General features: G+C 42.9%; 2 protein-coding genes across 2 annotated transcripts; both read left to right on the plus strand.

Annotated features, from left to right (window-relative positions):
- The first annotated feature begins 8,619 nt into the window (after positions 1 to 8,619).
- Positions 8,620 to 9,152, plus strand: LOC113912698 (cytochrome c oxidase subunit 6A1, mitochondrial-like). Its single transcript, XM_035727366.1, has one exon. The coding sequence runs from the start codon at positions 8,620 to 8,622 to the stop codon at positions 8,947 to 8,949; it is 330 nt and encodes a 109-aa protein (XP_035583259.1). The 3' UTR covers positions 8,950 to 9,152.
- Positions 9,153 to 10,657: 1,505 nt separating this feature from the next.
- LOC113934577 (pre-mRNA-splicing factor SYF2-like) lies at positions 10,658 to 18,077 on the plus strand. The gene is given in 8 exon segments (XM_027615871.2): positions 10,658 to 10,782; positions 10,982 to 11,095; positions 13,764 to 13,889; positions 14,892 to 15,009; positions 15,101 to 15,191; positions 16,109 to 16,207; positions 16,935 to 17,029; positions 17,032 to 18,077. Coding segments are annotated over 8 exon segments (738 nt in total). The 5' UTR covers positions 10,658 to 10,755; the 3' UTR covers positions 17,100 to 18,077.
- Positions 18,078 to 19,908: the final 1,831 nt, after the last annotated feature.

Here is a 19,908-nt window from a genome sequence, read left to right on the forward strand (position 1 = left end):
TCCTTTTTCCGCACTGCAGAACTGTACAAAATTTGTAAGACAGGAGAGGCTCCATTTTGAGAGAAGCGCCATTTTCCTTTTTAAAACATAGCTAATGAGCTCTGGAACGGGGCAAAAAGACCTTTGAACTGGGCCAGAAACAGCTATTTTTTTACGAACAGTTGTACCTGGAGTCAAAGGGGGACCGGCGTCTGGCTGAAGATAGAGGAATTAATGCGTATCAGGAATAGTTTCGTTCGTTACAACAGTAAATCAGTCCATCAAAGTGTAACCAAAAGCTCTTCAGCCTGGTAGTACCAATTGACAATTTCGTTTTCTTTTACTGAAGTCATGTAATTGCCCCCCCTTCCCCTTTCTCATAAAAGCCCCTTGCTTTCCCCACACAGGTGACACATTTTTCTGGTTGCTGCCGGAATCTGTGCTGCCCGAATTGCAATTCTGAGACCCCAAATAAAGGCTTTCGTTCTTTTTCAGTTTTGCCTTCTTTTCTCAGTTGACATTAACGGTGTCAGAAGCAACACACCACTCTGACTCCTGAGCCACCGCTGGATTTGAGCAGGGTAACTTCCTGAGCCTATCGTACTCTGTCCTCTCCCCAACCAACTCCAGGTTCTGGTGGTAAATCCTCTTGGTTCCCAACCTCCCCTTTTTTGGTTAAGGTTCAGGCCTAATTTCTTTGGGTGTCCTTCTGGTGCGGGCTTCTATCTGTGTGACTTACAGAGAGAGATGCTTTTCTCTCTGGTGACTGATTACTCAATGGGGTGTTCGGTTTCAAAAATTGCTGCTGGAGAGCAGCACCTGTGTGGAAGCCCAGCTGCATTTATGTTCAAATATTATGGGTCCAGGGGCGCCTGGGTGGCTCAGTCGGTTAAGCGACTGCCTTCGGCTCAGGTCATGATCCTGGAGTCCCGGAATCGAGTCCCGCATCCGGCTCCCTGCTCGGCGGGGAGTCTGCCTCTCCCTCTGACCCTCCCCCCTCTCATGTGCTCTCTCCCCGTCTCTCATTGTCGCTCTCTCAAATGAATAAATAAAATCTTTAAAAAAATATATTATGGGTCCATTCCTTATAAGTTTCTGTGTTGTCAGACCAATCTGACTGAAAATGACTTGTCCTTACTATGGCTGCTTTGGGGATCTTTTGAGATTCCAAAATTAGTTTATTTGCATGCACAATTGGAAAATGAAAAGAAAACCAAGCAACCAGGGGTGAGAAGTATATTTAAATTGGTATTTGGAGCCTCCAAGAAATTGATTAATTCTAAACCTGCTTCCTTATAAGAAAATAACTCTAAACTTTCTCAAGCTAACTATAACTGAGAGAGTATCTAAACTACAAAAGTTTACAGTCTTCTGAGCAAACTGCTGTGACTACTTACCCTCTTCCATCTTCTCCCTCCGCTCTCCACCAGTAAAACCCCAGTCTAGCCAAACTTCCATTCTGTAATGACAACCCGGAGGTTCCCCTAGCTCCTCCAGTCATCCAGACTCCTTCTAAAGTTAAAGCTAATGAGAGAGGCTCTGGGACGTTATCAGTTACTTACACCCCTTGGACGAAGACAGAATTGCAAGCCATTATCAAGGACTTTCCCAATGCCCTTGAAGACCCTCTAGGATTTGCTAAGGAATTCAATTTTATTCAGATCTGCAAACCTGGTTATTCTGACCTTTATTGACATCCATATGCTTGTGAATGAGAGTCATGCAAGGGAACGGATGGGGAAAGTAGGCTGAACATAGCATTTTGATGATCTTTCTAAGCGAAAAGGCTACAGGGGGGGGAAAAAACGCTTTTAAGCTAGCTGAAGAATTACATAAAACTATTCTGGCAGCTTGTCCAAAGACCACAGATTAGAGAAAAATTCAACAATGTACTCCAAGGCCAGATGAACCTGGTTTTGATTATTATGATAGATTGGAAAAAACTTTTAAACAATACCCTGGTATTGACAAAATTAAACATGAAATGTCCTTTTTCTTTAACTCCACCTTTGCTAATGAGTTAGAAGGTGAACTTGGTCCCTTAGTTAAATGACAGCGACTCAGCTGGGCCACCATGGAACCTCACAATCTGGTTAATTTGGCTGATCAGTTATCTCACACCAGAGAATGAGCAACGAAAAAGAAAGGACTCACAAGTCCAAGCTGCCCAGATCATGCATCTCCAATTACAATTACAACAATTAACAACCCCCAGAAATCCCCAAAATCTTCAGGGTCTCTTTCCTGTCAAAGGTGTTTGCAATTACTGCAGAAGAACCTGGCCATTGGAAGAAGGCTTGCCGCAAACTGACAAGACAAAATCAGCTGCGAGAGCCTCAGAACCCTTTCCCCTCTAAGGACACCAGCAGCTGGGGAAGAATGCTCATATGACAGAACAGGGCGGCTCTGAGGCCGGGAGGGGGGTCTTCCCATGACCTCAAACTGACACCTTAGGGGAAATAAATCTTATTATTGGGAATGAGGTGACAGGACCTCTTATAGACACGGGAGCAACACTGTCAATTTTCAACCCCACCAGGCTCTCTGTCTCCCTTCCACGGAGTACAGAAACGTTGCAAATGGTGGGAGTGACTAATATCTCATGACAGTTTTTAAATCCTTACCTATCCTTTTTTCAGCTGGGGCCTTTACAAGGCACTCATCCATTTCTTCTGATCCCTACAATTCCTACCTGTTAGGCTGCGATTTTCTTGAGATTTATCAGGCACACTTTTCCTTCTCTCAAAAGGGGTAAATGTTTTTTTAAAATGCTAAATAAATAAATAACTCCAGTCATGGCAGCAACGAGCCCCATTTTGGGTGTAGAGATAAACTTTAAAAAGGCGGGGGGAATGTTTCCGCAAATAGTATAACAGCACACAGAAAAGTCTATAGAAAAGGAGCCTACGTTCTTTCCTGTAATTCAAAACCTACAGCACCCCCTCCTGGACACTGTCCCTGACACTCCTGGCCCAAAAGTCCTACTGACATCAGACGTATAAACTCTGCCCCTCCTATCTAAATGGTCAGGTTGATATTAAACCACTCCCTAATATTAAACAATAGCCTCTAAATTCTGAAGCCATTGAAGGGATTAAACCTGTAATCAAGGTGTGTGTGTGTGTGTGTGTGTGTGTGTGTGTGTGTGTGTGTATACTTATAAAACTCCAATTTTTCCCATCTGAAAATCTTGTGGCAGAGGATGGAGGTTTGTACAGTCCCTTAGAGCAATGTTGCTGTTCCACAATATCCACGTGTGCCTAATCCTCACGCCTTACTTTCTACTATTCCTCCAGACAGCAAATCTACATGGGAGTGGATTTATGTAGTGCCCTCTTCAGTATGCCTGTGGACACAGCCAATTTTTATTTGCCTTCACTTGGGAAGGAAAATAATATACATAGACAGTTATATCTCAAGGTTACACTGAGAGCCCTACTTATTTACCCCAAATCTTAAAAGCAGACATAGCTGATGTAAACTCCCTTCAAAATTCTACTTATTACAATATGTGGACCACTTTCTTCTTTGCTCCCCTTCATAAAGAGCTTGTTCAATTGACAGTATCCAACTGTTAAAACAATTAGTTGGAAAAGGACATAGGTAGCAAAAGAAAAATTACAATTTAAAATACCCCAAGTCGGGGGTGGGGGAGAAAAAAAATAAATTAAAAAAATAAAATACCCCAAGTTAAATATTTGGGTTATGTCACTAGTGAACAAGGATTTCTCTTCAATCTTGAAAGAATACAAAGCATTGGCTCCCTTCCCCTTCCTCAAACTAAACAACAGTTGTGGGGATTCCTGAGATCAGCTGGATATTGCCAAAATTGAATTCCTAATTTCTCTGCTATTGCTCAATCCTTAAATTCCTTACTTAAGGCACCGTAACCAGAGCCCTTCCATTGGACTAAATTAAATCAACAGGCTTTTGAGGAGGTGAAACACCTTGCTCAATCCATGCTCTGCGGCACCCCAAATTATCAATTGCCCTTCTTTCTCTTTGTTCACAAACACAAAGCTAATGCTTTAGGAGTTTTGACAGAGAGACATGGAGACCAACACAGGTCTTCAGGGTACTCCAATCAGCAACTGGACCCAACGGCTGAAGGACTGCCACCCTGCGTGAGAGCTCTAGCAGCCACTGCCGTTTAGTCAGAAGACACAGAAGAACCAATCATGAATTCCCCTGGATCATTTAAATTTCACATTTGGTGAAAGCTCTCATCTGCTAGCAAATGTACTTCCTCTGACATTCTCCTGCTGTCATCTTCAAACATCTCTATGACCAGATGTCACTCTTTAAACCCAGCTACTCTTTTTTTTTTTTTTAAGGTTTTATTTTTAAGTAATCTCTACACCCAGTGTGGGGCTCAGACTCATAAGAGATCTTGATCTTGGGGTTGTGAGTCCAAGCCCCACGCTCCACTGACCGAGCCAGCCAGGCACACCTAAACCCTGCAACTTTTTTGCCTCTTGCCTCTGATGAGATTCCTCGTGACTATATTACTACAACTGGTCCACTGTGGACTCATGGACTAGATCTTCAAGAAAGCCCCACCAGAAATGCTGAATAATTTGGTTCACTGACAGTTCTTATTTAAGGGTTAAAACAGGAAAATATCAGCAGGATACTCCGTAACCAGCTACAGAGAAAACTGAGGCTAATCCTCTACCTGAGGCCTCTGCAGCTCAACATGTTGAACTGTTCTCATTTCTTTTGTATAGTTGACACACAATGTTAGATTAGTTTCAGGTGCGCAACATAATGATTCAACAAGTTTATAAGTTTTGCTGTGCTCCCCAGAAATCTATCTACCATCCGTCACCACGCAACCCTATTACAGGACCAATGACTACATTTATTCCCTATGCTGTACCTTCCATCGCCGTGATTTATTCATTCTATAACTGGAAACCTCAACAGGCTGAACTTTTGACCTGAACTAGAGCTTGCATTCCGGCAAGAGACAAATGTCTGATATGACATAATGATCGCAGGTATGCCTTTGTGTTGCGCATGGTTTTGGTATGCTTTCGAAACAACAACGATTTTTAACCTCCTCTGGCCAAAAGATTAAAAATAGCTTTTATGCGTTAGAACTATTAGACTCTATTCTATTACCAAAGTCATTAGCTAAAATTAAAAGTCCTGGCCATTCTGCAACAAACGCGGAGAAAAGCAAAGGCAACCATATATCACACTCTGCCGCAAAAGCTGTGGCTTTGCCAAGCTGTTCTACCCTAAAATTAATGTTCACTTCAACCGCTATTGGTGATTTAAAACAAATAACGAAGGATGCTCAACAGAACGCCACCTTTAAGGAAGAGAAAAGACAATCAAATCAAATTGTAAATTTGACTCGACTATCCATTTTGGTCTGGGTCAGATGCATGGCCTGTCCTCCCTGATTGTGCACAGAAAACTACTCCAAAATTCGTTCATGAAGTGACCCACTGGAGCACAGAAAAAATGATAAATTGGGGAAAACAATACTTTTTGGAACCCTTCCCACAAAGCTGCATCTGAAATCTATCAGCATTGTCCAATCTGTCCAAAACATAATTCTAAGAAACCTATTCACAGTTCCATGGGGCATTTCCCACTGCCTTCAGGACGCTTTGAGGTATGCCAATTGGATTTTATCCAGCTGCCACCCTCTCAGGGATGTAAATATGGGTTGGTAATGATTTGTATGTATGCCCATTGGGTAGAAGGCTTCCCCTGTCACAGAGCCACTGCATCAGCAATAGACAAGTTATAATTAGGAAATATCACTCCCAATGGGAGAATCCCATCTGAATTGCACAGCAATCGACAGACCCATTAGTGGGCAAATAATTAAGACAATTTTGATATTTGGCCTATTTTACATTTTCATTAGTAATCAGGATTGGCAGAAAGGACAGATGGTATAATTAAAACGCAACTAGTTAAATTTAGAGAAGGCTTTAACTCACCCTGGCTTAAGTTACTGCCAATTATATTGTTAAATTTAAGGTGCACACCTTTCAAAAAACATAAATTATTGTCCTTTGAGATCATACCTGGGAGACCTATGAGATTAAGGTCAGGAGTTCATGAACCTTTATTAATTAAAGGATAAATGCTTGAATATTTCAAGGGGTGATAGAGGCCTTAAAGAAAATGCATGCTTGGTAGAAAAGTTCTTCCACAGAGTGCTCCCAGGAGACAGACATCCTACAGCACCACCTTCAACCTGGAGATTCTACTGGAAAAGACATCTCCATAAGGATGCTTTATAGCCTCAATGGAAAAGACCCTACCAGGTTACCTTGGACAAATCCTTGTGCAGTTAAACTCAAAGGCATTGATTCTTGGGTTCACGGTTCTCATTTAAAGAAAGCTCTAATACCTGGTGGGCAATCCATCGCTATCAGAAAATTAAAACTTATGACATCCCAAAAGCAGGTGACATCTGAGTAGACAGCTATCCCAAGACTCTGGACCAGGCCTGTATATTACAATTTCAAAAAAATTTTTTTCATCATACTTTATACTCCTATTCCTCTTATCCTATGATTGTTATACCAGCTCTACTATCCAAAGTTTTATTCACACATGTAACCCTGATCCTTGCATTTCTGATTGTAGAAATACTTGTCTATATTGGGGAGTTTTATGAATACTTAGGTGCCTAAATACTTAATATTTAAGGAAACTTGAAGGCTATATAAGCATTTTATAGGATGATTAAGCCAGTTGAAATATTTGCAATATTACTCCTTCTGATTGGAATTCTCATGACTTTTGATCTTTGACACAAGGTCAGGCTTCTCTGCTAGTGGTAAAATACCCTCTTTAATAAACTCCAGTTCTCTAGAAGTGGTTTAGGTTAACACAGATACAAATGTGAGTTTGCCTCACATTTGCTCCCAAAGCCCTGGAGCTCTTGTATTAATTTCCCCAATAGAGATGGGCAATAAATCCACAGAAAATTCATAGCCCAAGTACAATCATATAATTTTTAGAAATCATTTGGTTGGGTTTCTGTCTATCCTATGGTGTCCAGTCATGGATGGACAACTGATGGAAATGTCTTTCTGCAGTAGGCCCACTCATTTGCCCAAAATAAAAATCAATCCAACTGTTGAATATGTGGACAGCTTCCTCTCTAGCTTGTTAGAATTACCATGGTGGATACTACCACTTCCTGGGGGGTGATTGGAAGGTCCTAATGCAACACATTAAGGAAGAACATGCTGAGATTGGTATCCTTAGTACATCTGACATTAGTAACCCTGATCCAGAAGCCTGGCCTACAACACACACTATTAATGACACAGGACATAAGTATTCTTCTTCTGTTAACCAAACTATGCAGGCAGCCCACCAACTTGTTAACCAAAAGAATCCTAAAACTATGACTGTCAGAACCATGGGTGGCTATACCCACATTTGGGATGGATTTCTGTGGTTTACCCCAGGATATGAACATTTGAACACCCAGGCACCCCTGTGTTGGGAACAACAACAACAAAATCACTCTAAACAGAACCAACCCAATTACATCCAAGATGTGGGATGGATATCTGGAACTTTGTGAGCATTCTGTTATACTGAAGGAAAGTGGTTTGGCACCAATAGGTCACACTTTCCAGGTGTTTACTGAGCAGCTCTGAATGGAGCTCAGTGGCTATGTGGCATGGATCTTAGGCCATGATTTCCACCTGGATGGTTAGATCACCGCACCCTGGTTTTCCCTGGGCATGAGGGAGAATTCATCCCACTGTTTTTGTTCTCTGTGTTGGCCAAGATGTTACTGATGTATACAGAGGCTTTACCAAATTTACCCAACAAGCGTTAAATGACAGCCAACAAAGAATATTGTGTTCTCACCCAATGAATCTGCTATCATGTCATCTTTACTAAATCATATGAGAAAACAAATAGATGCCCTAAGCAATCCTTGAACCTAAGTCATTTTGTATCTGTGCAATTGCACCTGTAGCATAAATCCCCAGAAGTGTAATAGCTGTGTCAAAGAGTAAACGCCTTTGTAATTTTTATAAATATTGCCAAATTGCCTTGCCTAAGGATTGTACCAATTTTCAGTCCTACATGACCTCTCCAGTTGGTGTGGGTTTCCTCAAAGAATGGTGACTGGGTTCAAAAAACAAGCATCCCAAAAGAACCAGGTGGAATCTGCTTCCCCTTTTATGACTTAGCCTCAGAAGTCACATAGTGTCACTTCTTCCGCAGTCACATATTCAAGGATTAGGGGTATAGATCTTACATCTCCTTGGGAGGTGTGTCAATGTCACATTGTAAGAATAGCACATAGGATGGAAGGTCTTCTTTCATCTTGGGAAATTCAACTGGCCACACAACTTCTTCTGTTCTTTGTTACAAGCTTATAAACATATGTAAAGTATAACTTGAACAAAGAGCTCTTCTAAGACTACAAAAAATGATGAAATTGTTACCATGTCCCATGAAAAGAATTGTGCTAGATATTTTGTTTGCTCCTTTAGAACCACCTTCCACCAGTGTCCACTCTGTTCTGCACCCACGAGTGCTGGCCTCTATGACTCAGGCCTCCAGCCTCCAGAACTACAAGAAATATATTTCTGGTGTTCAAAAGACAAAAAAAAAAAAAAAAAAGGGTCCAGGTCGAAAATGGCGGCGGCGTCTGTGTCTCGGCTGTCTGGGCCGCTAGGTCGGTCCGGGGCACAGCTGGGGCGTTCCATGTCGAGTGGCACCCATGGCCAGGAGGCCTCAGCTCGCAGGTGGAAGCCTCTCACCTACTTCGTGGCGCTCCCTGGCGTGGGTGTGAGCATGCTGAATCTCTTCCTGAAGTCGCATCACGGAGAGCACGAGAGACCCGAGTTCGTCGCCTACCCCCATCTCCGCATCAAGTCCAAGCCCTTTCCCTGGGGAGATGGTAATCATACTCTATTCCATAACTCTCACGTGAATCCACTTCCAACCGGCTATGAAGACGAATAGAGAGAACCTGGACCACCACCCAGTGGGGACCACAGCACTGGTTTGGACCATGACTCTGCACACGGACCAGAAGTCTATGGGACCTTAAGCTCACCTTCCTTACTTGTATCAAATGATGACCAGTATACTGATCTTCCATCCCTTTGCTTATGGCAGGAGATGGCTTAAATAAATAACTTAGATTGGTCCATGAAAAAAAAAAAGCATCAATAAGCGCTCTTGTTTATTGCTCTCTTCTCATTGGATCCTTCCAAGGAGTGGCACCTACAGAAGATAAGAAGTCTGGGAGAAAATGAGGTCAGGGTGTTTATTCCCTGCCTGGATTATGGGCTGGTTTCCTGAGTCACGGCTTCCGTCTGAAGACCTTCTCCTACCCTACCCTTCCCTTCCCTTTTTAGGATTAGGGGTAGCAATGGCTTCCCCCTGCTGCTAGCCCTGGAATGCTTCGCTTTCTTTTGCTGGTCTCTCTTAACCCAGTCTACAACTTTGTAAACAGTCCCTTCATTAAACTCTCCTTAATTATTTGGTTTCAGTTTGTAGGGTTCTGACAAAATATTTTGTAAAACCTGTAATTCTGATACAGTAAGATCATTACTGTAAATAATTTTGTCACCGACATTTCTGTATTCCTAAAGAAGGTAAATACGTGTAAGACTCCTCTGTCAATTCATCCATGATACAGAAAAAATAAAGGCCTAGATTTGCTTCTTTGATAGCGGTTAAGAAATTTGTCTCATTTAAATTAACGGCATTAAACAAGAAATTCCACATTTATTTAATTACATTTATGTAAATGCAACAAAGAAGAAATATGATGAGCTATAAGAGGGGAAACTGACTCTTCAGGTGGTGGAGGTTAAGGCTTCCCTGAAGAAAGACACTTAAGAAAACTGCAGGCAGGAGAGGGGCACATCTAATGCCAACTGGTAAAAGTCAGCAATTACTCATCATTTGCTACGGGCCAGGTACTAGTCACAGATAACTTCACCCATATTATCTAATTTGTCCTCAAACTACTCTGTGACATGGGTATTGTTTTACTGTCTTTTTCATAGATGGTGAACCAAAGAATAGACTAGTTAGTAAATAAGAGCGAGTATACAGTTCACTATTGAATGAGTGGACAGGTATATGAAGAATGCTGTTCTGTGCAGAATTTTCAGAAGAAAGTCAAGGCCTCAAATTAATCCAAGAAATCTTTCTGCATCACGAAAATGCTCGATACCAAATAATCCCCAACGAATCTGTTCATTCGTTCAACAGTATGAAATTAGTTCATACCCTGCACCAAGTACCGTTGGGGCCACAAGGAATCAGCTGTTCCCTTGGAGCTCACGTTGTACTGAGCGGGGCGACAATAAACTGCTAGGCAGGGATTAAAACAGGGTGACGTGATGGTAACTGTGAATCTGCTTTGTATTTGGTATTCAGAAATCTGAACTATAAGGTCCGTCAGTTGATGGGCACAATTTGTGCTTTGGGTCGCTTTCTCACAAATTTGGCGGCTTACTCCCTTTTCCCCTCTTCCGCTTTACCGTCCCGACGGCGCTGACGCCAGGTCTCTTCTCCGGTTTTACCCGCGCCTCCCAGGTGTCGCTATTCCACGCCCCTGCGCACAGGCCTGGCCCAATCGGATGCCGCCCAGGGCTGCGACGGGCGGTGATTGGTTCCTCATTCTCCCGGGCGAGCAGAAAGGGGCGGGGTTTTCCCTGAAACCTGCGGCGGCAGGCTGCAGGAAGTGAGCGAGAGAGTCGGAAAAGTTATTTGTTGTCGCCGGAAGTATGAGGGGTAAAGCGCAGCTGGTTGATGGCCGCTGAGGCTGAGGCTGAGAGGGTGGGTGGCAGGCTTTGCCCAGGGGTTGGGGATAAGGGCGTCTGCGGCTAGAGGTTTGGCCTAGACGTAGAGGCGATGCCAGGGAGGGAGGCGCACACACCGTGGGTCGGGACGGCGGTGAGGGCTCGGCCCGGCCCGGCGGGACCGGCGGGGAACCGGCCCGGGCCGTCCCGCCTCCAGTCGGTTGTCCTCGCCGCAGGTGCGAGTGGACAGCGCGGAGGAGGGGGAGCTGCCCCTGGCGGCAGCCGCGGAGCTGGCCGCCCAGAAGCGGGAACAGAGGCTGCGCAAATTGCGGGAGCTGCACCTGAAGCGGGTGAGTAGCCCCCGAGGAGCCGAGACCTGTCACCTGGGCGGCCCGTGCGCGTTGGTGGAGGGACAAGCAAGCCGGAGCAGCGCGCCTGACAGACCCGCGGTGCTGAAGAAAGATCTTTCCCGGTGGTTTCAACCCTGGTAGCGCACTGGAATCACTCTGGAACTCTTTAAAAATGCCCATGCTTAGGTCTCACTTCTAGAATGTCTCACTTAATCCGTTTCTGGACCCAGACACTGGTCTCGTCTGTTGTCACACAGCAAGTTGGCCACTCACTCATTCATCCTAACACCCTCCTCCCCACTCACCCCCGAGCTCCTAGTGTGCCATAACCAACTAGCTAGTGTGGCTACAGTGGTAAATGTGGTAAGACTCCTGTCTGGTTATGGAGGCAGGCCCATAACCAAAAATTACTCCACCACTTGGTGATTGTATGTTAGAGGGAGGACCAAAGTGCCTCAGAAATTCACAGAAGAAAAAGACAACTAAAGACTAATGGGACAGCTAAGCTGCTTGAAAGATGAGCCGGATGTTATCAGATAAGTAAAGGAGTTGGGGGAAGAGGTATCCAAGCAGTAAGAACAAGTGCAAAGGCAGAGTCCTCATTAGGGTGGGAGGCCTGTAGGCAGCGGGGGACAGGGTATGTGTGAGGAGTGTGGTTATCTGTATTTGCCCAGAAAAACTCAGTTTAAAAACTAGTCAGGCATTGAGTTTAAGAAGTTCTTTACAGATTTTGGATACTAGCCCTTTATCTGATATGTCTTTTGCAAACATCTTCTCCCATTCTGTCGACTCTGACAAACAAACTGAGGGTTCTGGGGGGGGGGATGGGCTAGCCTGGTGGTGGGTATTAAAGAGGGCATGTTCTGCGTGGAGCACCGGGTGTTATACGCAAACAATGACTCATGGAACACTACATCAAAAACTAATGATGTAATGTATGATGATTAACATAACAATTAAAAAATAAAACTAGTCAGGCACACATACTTAATTTGAAATACTGTGTAAAGAGTAGGCTGGATGTTATGTGAAGAAGTAATAATATAATTCAAACATCATGCTTTTTTAATCTTTAATGGATCACTGGATCTAGGTAATCAGTAACTGCAAACATCACAAAAAGGGAGACAATCAGAGATTGTGTGTCTCCTGATAGAAGTATATAACACTAGCTTCATATAAGTAGACTTGTTAAATATTACCTGAACTGAATGGAACCACTAGATCTAATGACCAATTTACAACAAATACAGGGGTCAACGGAGCCTATTAAAGGACATCATAGGGAGGCAACTAGCACTTTGGGAACTAGGACAGTCAGCCTGATCATTTTCACAGTCCTCAAAAGAGCAGGGGATAAAAAACATGGAGAAGGAAACCATAGATTAAATAAACCTTAAGAGATGTATTGACTAATCACAATATATGGAACTTGTCTGAATTCAAACTGTAAAAAATAATGAACACTTGAGACCATCAGGAAAATGTGAACATTACAGGATAAGAATTAATTATTTTGGGAATGTGATGGTGGTATTGTTAAAGAGGTATCAAAGGGGCGCCTGGCTGGCTCAGTCAGTGGAGTATGCAACTCTTGATCTTGGGGTTGTGATCAAGCCCCACATTGGGTGTAAAGATTACTTAAAAGTAAAATCTTTTAAAACAGGAGATATGAAAATACTCATAGATGGGGGAAAAAAACAACCAGAAATCAGGAAATTTGGTCTCGGTCTAACTCTGCCACTAACTCTGTGATCTAAAAACTTTCACAACCTCATAAACATTAGATTGGAGTCTCTCTCCCCTCACCTTCACAGTTTATACATGTGACCACTTGTCCACTTGCTCAGTGTTTATTGTTAAATTGCTGTTTAAATGTAATATTACTATTTAAGATAGGAATTTTACATTTTTATGTCTTTATAGGTTCTCTTTTCATCTTTTCTGTTTCTGGGGTTTTTTTTTGAGTTTTTTTGTGTTTTATTTGTTTTGGGTTGGGGGAGGTCATTTTGTTTGATTTGGTTGGGAAAAAAGATTGTTTTTTTCTGTAGCTTCCCACGGTCTGGATTTTGTGGGTTGCATTCTGATGGTGTCTCCTACCCTATTTGTTCTTAAAAGGAGATGTTAGGAAAGGTGTTTTCAGAAGTGTTAAACCCATTAGTTGCCGAGAATTTGTGTTGGACCCAATTTGAATTAAAAGAGACATGAAAATGGAATCACTTTCTCAGTGTGTGACTCGGTGTCATTCAGTAGCATCTAAAATCCTCTCAAGTCTCCCCAGTCAGTGGAACTTGCGCTTTGGGAAACCCTGTTTTAATGCAGTCCTAAAAGACTTGCTTACATCACACAGCCAGAGAGTAGTCAAGTCCATATATCTCTCAGGTCTTCTTACTTCCAAACCATAGCTCTTTCCATCCCTACCACCTGGTTCCTTGAAAGTAGTAAAAGAATATTTAAAGTTATAGGAATAGGTGTTGACTTCCTCATCTCCCCCTCCATAAAATTCCCCCAACACGAATACACACGTAAAATTCTCTAGTGGCTCTCCGCCGTTCAGGATAAAATCCAAAGATCTGCTTTGAATGCCTGCCATACAAGAAGACAGGTAACGTCTATTTAGATTTGTTTCCATACCTGTGCCGACAAACTTTGTGTGTTCTGGTGGTAGAATGAAGCTCGAAAGTTAAATCACCAGGAAGTTGTGGAGGAAGATAAAAGACTTAAATTACCTGCAAACTGGGAGGCTAAAAAAGCTCGTCTGGAATGGGAGCTGCAGGAAGAAGAAAAGAAAAAGGTAAGTACAATTCCACCATCCTCACAAGCTGTGGATTCCAGGATTCTCTTGTGTTTTGTTGAGGCGGCATATGGCGTGGAAGGTGAGCACTCTGGCTCTGAGAGAGTTGGGAGACTAAAATGTGTAAAACACTTTAACAGAAGTGCCTGGCACGTAGAGTGGCATAAGCAGTGGCTATTAGAGTAAGAGCCTAAGCTACAGTAACAAAAGCTCCAACGATAACAAACTATAGGGGCGCCTGGGTGGTTCAGTCAGTTAAGCGCCTGCCTTCAGCTCAGGTCATGATCCCAGGGTCCTGGGATCGAGCCCCACGTCCGGCTCTGCTCAGAGGGAGCCTGCTTTTCCCTCTACCTGCCGGTCTCCCTGCTTGTGCTCTCTCTCTGTCAAATAAATAAATAAAATCTTAAAAAAAAAAAAACTATAAAGCTCATGAGTCTCTCATGTATCAGCTCCCTGTTGAGTAGCCCAAGTCACCTGGCCTGATCCATCTGCAGGAGAGGTTGGGAAATGGGCAGCCATGAGCTAGGAAAAGAGGGGAGAAAGGCTTTTAATGGACACCTAATGTGTCCACCATGGCTGTTTTTGGTGTCAGTGTTACAGAGGTGTTTTTTTGTTTTTTTGTTTTTTTTAAATAAGAAATGCAGCTCTGGTGGGTTTTTGTTTTTTTTTTTTTTTAAGATTTATTTATTTGAGAAAGGGAGAGCACAAGCAGGGGGAGGGGCAGAGGGAGAGGGAAAAGCAGACTTCCCGCTGAGCAGGGAGCCTGACGTGGTGGTGCTCAATACCAGGACTCTGGGATCATGACCAGACATCCAACCAACTGAGCCACCCAGGCAACCCTAGATGCATTACTTCTTACAGATCATAGCAAATTTCACACAATTTTCTTTTCAAGCTAATCAACTTAAACAGTCTTGATAGCAGTCTTTAGGCCTCTCTTGATTTTAAAGGGATCAAAGAATTATGTAAGGGAATAAAACTAATGTTTTCTCCCCTCTTCAGGACTGTGCAGCGAGAGGGGAGGACTATGAGAAAGTGAAGCTGCTGGAGATCAGTGCAGAAGACGCAGAGAGATGGGAGAGGAAGAAGAGGAGGAAAAACCCCGACCTGGGATTCTCTGGTAAAACTGGCTTTCACTTTATTCAACGGGCCTATTAGTAACAGGTTTGATAATGCCCCGACATCTAAAGTAGTCTGGATTCTCCTTTTAGATTATGCTGCTGCTCAGTTACGCCAGTATCATTGGCTGACCAAGCAGATCAAACCTGACATGGAAACTTACGAGAGACTGAGAGAAAAACGGTAAGTGATTTAATGGTATATTCTTAGCATGTTACCTGGAAGGACTTGAATTTAAGAGTGCTGATTCTGGAGCTTTGCTTCCTGGCCTTGGGTTCTGGCTCCACCACTTACTAGACGTGTCACAGTTTTTCTCCCTGTTTCCTCATCTGTATACAGGGAATAATAGTGCTTACCTCATGGGGTTATGGTAAAGATTAAATGAATTCATTCATACAATGTACTTAATGTTTGGCACATAGTCCTGTATGCAGTATCATCATCATGATTACTGTTGCTCTTACGGTGTCCATTACTGATGGAGGATATCTGCTTTGATCAGGTGCAGTAAGCAGTGCTAAGCTGCACTTGCTCTTTCCCTAAGACAGATAGTGTGCTTAAGCTCACAACTGTTTTTTGGGGTGTTTTTTTTTTTTTTTTTGTAAGATTTTTATTTATTTGACAGAGAGAGAGATGGCGAGAGCAGGAACACAAGCAGGGGGAGTGGGAGAGGGAGAAGCAGGCTTCCCGCGGAGCAGGGAGCCCAATGTGGGACTCGATCCCAGGACCCTGGGATCATGACCTGAGCTGAAGGCAGACGCTTAACAACTGAGCCACCCAGGCACCACAAGATCACAACTGTTTTAATCGGGATAGTGGAGTAGAGTAGAGAGAGCTCTAAATTGTTCAGAGCACACCATGTTCTCATTCAGGCTCTCTCACTGTATGACTTGGTTGGGTGAGTCCATTAGCCTCTGGTCCTCAGCTGGTGCCTCACTTGAGCACTAGAGTAGATGATTTCTTAAGTACCTTTTTTCAGGTCTGATTTCTGTTTCTTTGAAATCAAGTATCCCAGAGGTTTCCATTTTTGACCACTAAACATTGTCTAGTTCTGATGGTATAGAATCTTTATAGTGTTACTTACACTTGCTTTTTCTCAGTGGAGAGGAGATTTACCCAACATCCAACAGTCTTCTTCATGGAACACATGTACCCTCCACAGAGGAAATTGATAGGATGGTCATAGCCTTGGAAAAGCAGTAAGTACTATCATGCAGCCTTAAGTTTTAGTACTGATTTCATGCCTCATGACAAAATTAACTGGGGTCTTGAAGTGGTGTAGCAGAAGGTAGAAATTAAGGAATGCGTGAATTACTAGTTTGAAGAGTGGTCCCATCACTATTACTTGTATATTTGTGTTTGAATAGGGTAATTATTAGGCAAAACCAGCAGTATATATATATATACAAATTATCTCAAAGAAGTGTAATATGTCACTGCCCTTGTACTTTCAACATGAACTTGTGTTCCCAATCTTAAAACTAAATCATCTGACAGTACTATTAACTTATAAAATTCATTAAAGTTCATTGAACATACTTCTTCAAAGAATTTTTTCCTGAAGAGATTGTTTTCAGTCTTAAAACCAAAAAAGAGGGGCGCCTGGGTGGCTCAGTCGTTGAGCATCTGCCTTCGGCTCAGGTCATAATCCCAGGGTCCTGGGACCGAGCCCCGCATCGGGCTCCCTGCTCAACGGGAAGCCTGCTTCTGCCTCTCCCCCTCCCCCTGCTTGCGTTCCTGCTCTTGCTATCTCTGTCTCTGTCAAATAAATAAAATCTTAAAAAAAAAAAAAAAAGAAAGCAGCTTCGAATTTTGTGTATGTTTCCATTACTGATTCTGCTCTTAGTTAACTATTTGGGCATGTCTTATTAAAATCAAAAAAAGAAGGCAATTTTGAATTTTGTCAATTTTTTTTCCTTCCTCCAGAATTGAAAAACGAGACAAGTATAGCCGGAGACGTCCTTATGATGATGATGCAGACATCGACTACATTAATGAAAGGAATGCCAAATTCAACAAGAAGCAGAAAGATTCTATGGGAAATACACAGCTGAAATTAAACAGAATTTAGAAAGAGGAACAGCAGTCTAATCTCCTTTGGGAACTGTTTTGACTGCCAAATTGTAACAGTAAACCAGGACTATTACCTTTCTTTTTATAATTTGTAAAGTGTTCTATGACTGTGTATTTTCAGGCTTATATATTTATTATTCATTCATTTCAGAAAAAAAAAGTCATGTATTTATGTGTGCAGAATGTGTGCTTCATGTGTGGACCCTGCTGGGCTTAAAACTCCTAGCTACAAATGTGAGTCATCATCATCCTTATATTTGTCATATGTTTGGACTTGACCTAGAATTGAACTTGGGAGCTTCAGCAATAGAATGCTAAATTGGGACTAATTTTTCTTGTAAGCTATGGTAGGTGGTGAAAGGAAGGGGACAGTGGCTACTGGAAATTCACCCTGGCCAACCCTCTCTAGAAGTAGTCACAATTAACAGGTGCTAGCCTATCCCATGCTCTACCCCAGGGCCCAGGTACATTTATGGGGCAAGCACAGAAGGTATGAAACTGATCCTCTAATGACATTTTGTAAATACACCGCTTTCAAAAGCAAATTTCCCATGGAAGAAAGTAAATTAAAACATTTGGTCAAAGTATTATTAAAACTTACATAATACATTTTTTTAAAAAAACCTAATTGAAATTTTAACCTTATTTCAACTGTAACTGAAAAATGAGGGCATGTAGTTTGAGTAGTAATTATGGGAAATAAGGGACAGAAAACCTGAATAAAGGAGGTTATTTGTGCACTTTATATGAAAAGAATAGGACTGGTATCAGTAAGTTGGGCACACCAGTAGCTCTGATTTAGTGAATGATGGGCTGATTAAGATGGTAATGTAAGTGCTACTAATAATGGTATATTCAATGTACTGTGACTAGGGAAACTTTAATGTTATACATTCAAATATAGAATGAGGTAGATCTATATATACTAACATGAAAAGATGCTCATATCCAAAGAGAGTTTGTATAAGGCATAAAAAAAAAAAAACAAAAAACAAAGAAGAGGCGCCTGGGTGGCTCAGTCGTTAAGCATCTGCCTTCAGCTCAGGTCATGGTCCCAGGGTCCTGAGATCGAGCCCCGCATCGGGCTCCCTGCTCCGCATCGGGCTCCCTGCTCGGCGGAAAGCCTGCTTCTCCCTCTCCCACTCCCCCTGCTTGTGTTCCCTCTCTCGCTGTCTCTCTGTCAAATAAATAAATAAAATCTTTAAAAAAAAAAAAGAAAACCCAGCATGTACATCATACTATATATGATTGCCTCTGGGGAATGAAAACAGAGGCAGTAATTTTACTTTGACTTCCTTTTAAAACTAATGCAAGGGAAGGACCTGTGTGGCTCAGTCAGTTAAGCATCTGCCTTCAGCTCAGGTCATGATCCCAGGGTCCTGGGACTGAGCCCCTCATCGAGCTCCTTGCTCAGCAGGAGGCTGCTTCTCCCTGTGCCTGCCTCTTCCCCTGCTTGTGCACGCTTTCGCTCTGACAAAATCTTTAAAACAAACAAAAAAGGGGCTCCTGGGTGGCTCAGTCGTTAAGCAACTGCCTTCGTCCAGGTCGAGCCCCACGTTGGGCTCCCTGCTCAGCGGGGAGCCCCCTTCTCCCTCTCCCACCCCCCCTGCTTGTGTTCCCTCTCTCACTGTCTCTCTGTCAAATAAATAAATAAAATCTTTGAAAAAAAAAAAAGAAAACCCAGCATGTACATCATACTATATATGATTGCCTCTGGGGAATGGAAACAGGCAATAATTTTAATGACTTCCTTTTAAAAATAATGCAAGGGAGGGACCCCTGTGTGCCTCAGTCAGTTAAGCATCTGCCTTCAGCTCAGGTCATGATCTCAGGGTCCTTGGATCGAGTCCCGCATCGGGCTCCCTGCTCCTTGAGAGCCTGCTTCTCCCTCTGCCTCTCTGCCTCTCATGAATAAATAAAATAAAATCTTTAAAAAAAAACCCACAAAAACGTGTAACTCCTTTAAAAAAAAATAATTCAAGGGACATCTGGGTGGCTCAGTCAGTTAAGCATCTGCCTTCAGCTCAGGTCATGATCCCAGGCTCCATGTAGGGCTCATTGCTCAGCGAAGAGCCTGCTTCTCCCTCTCCCTGAGCCCCCTTCTTGTGCTCTCTGACAAATAAAAACCCTAAAAAAAAAAAAAGTAATTCAAGACAGGGAGCCTGGGTTGCGCAGTTGGTTAAGTGTTCCACTCTTGGTTTCAGCTTGGGCCGTGATCTAAGGGTCCTGGGATTGAGCCCCATGTCAGGCTCCCCGCTCAGCATGGAGTCTTCTCGAGATTCTCTCCCTCTCTCCCTCTGCCCCTCCTGCTAGTGCTATCTCCAAAATAAATCTTAAAAAAAATTCAAGACAAATACACCTATGCTGCCGTCTCCTCAAAAAAACTAATTACCTGTTTTATTTGGCTCTCCAGTATTTACCAAGAAAACATTTAGTACCAGCGTACTAAGGGAAAAGAGGAGGGAAAGATTAATAAGGATAGGTTTCATAGACATAATCTGGAAAGGAAAAATAGGAGCGCCTGGGTGGCTCGGTTAAGGGTTGCCTTTGGCTCAGGTTATGATTCCGGAGTCCTGGGATCAAGCCCCACATCGGGCTCCCTACTCAGGGGGTAGTCTGCTTCTCCCTCTCCCTCTACACCTGCTGGTGTTCTCTCAAATCAATAAAATCTTTAAAAAAAAAAAAAAAAAGGAAACACAGATTTCTCCAGAGGAGAAAAGCACTTCCCAACAGTCACTACTGCTTCAACCGGAAGAGCAGATGTCAGTAGGATTTGAGGATTACTCTGAAGGTGACCGGGTGGATGGTCAAATAGGCAATATTGTTC

This window comes from Zalophus californianus, chromosome 4 (assembly GCF_009762305.2).
Source record: "Zalophus californianus isolate mZalCal1 chromosome 4, mZalCal1.pri.v2, whole genome shotgun sequence".
Classification (NCBI taxonomy): Eukaryota; Metazoa; Chordata; class Mammalia; order Carnivora; family Otariidae; genus Zalophus; species Zalophus californianus.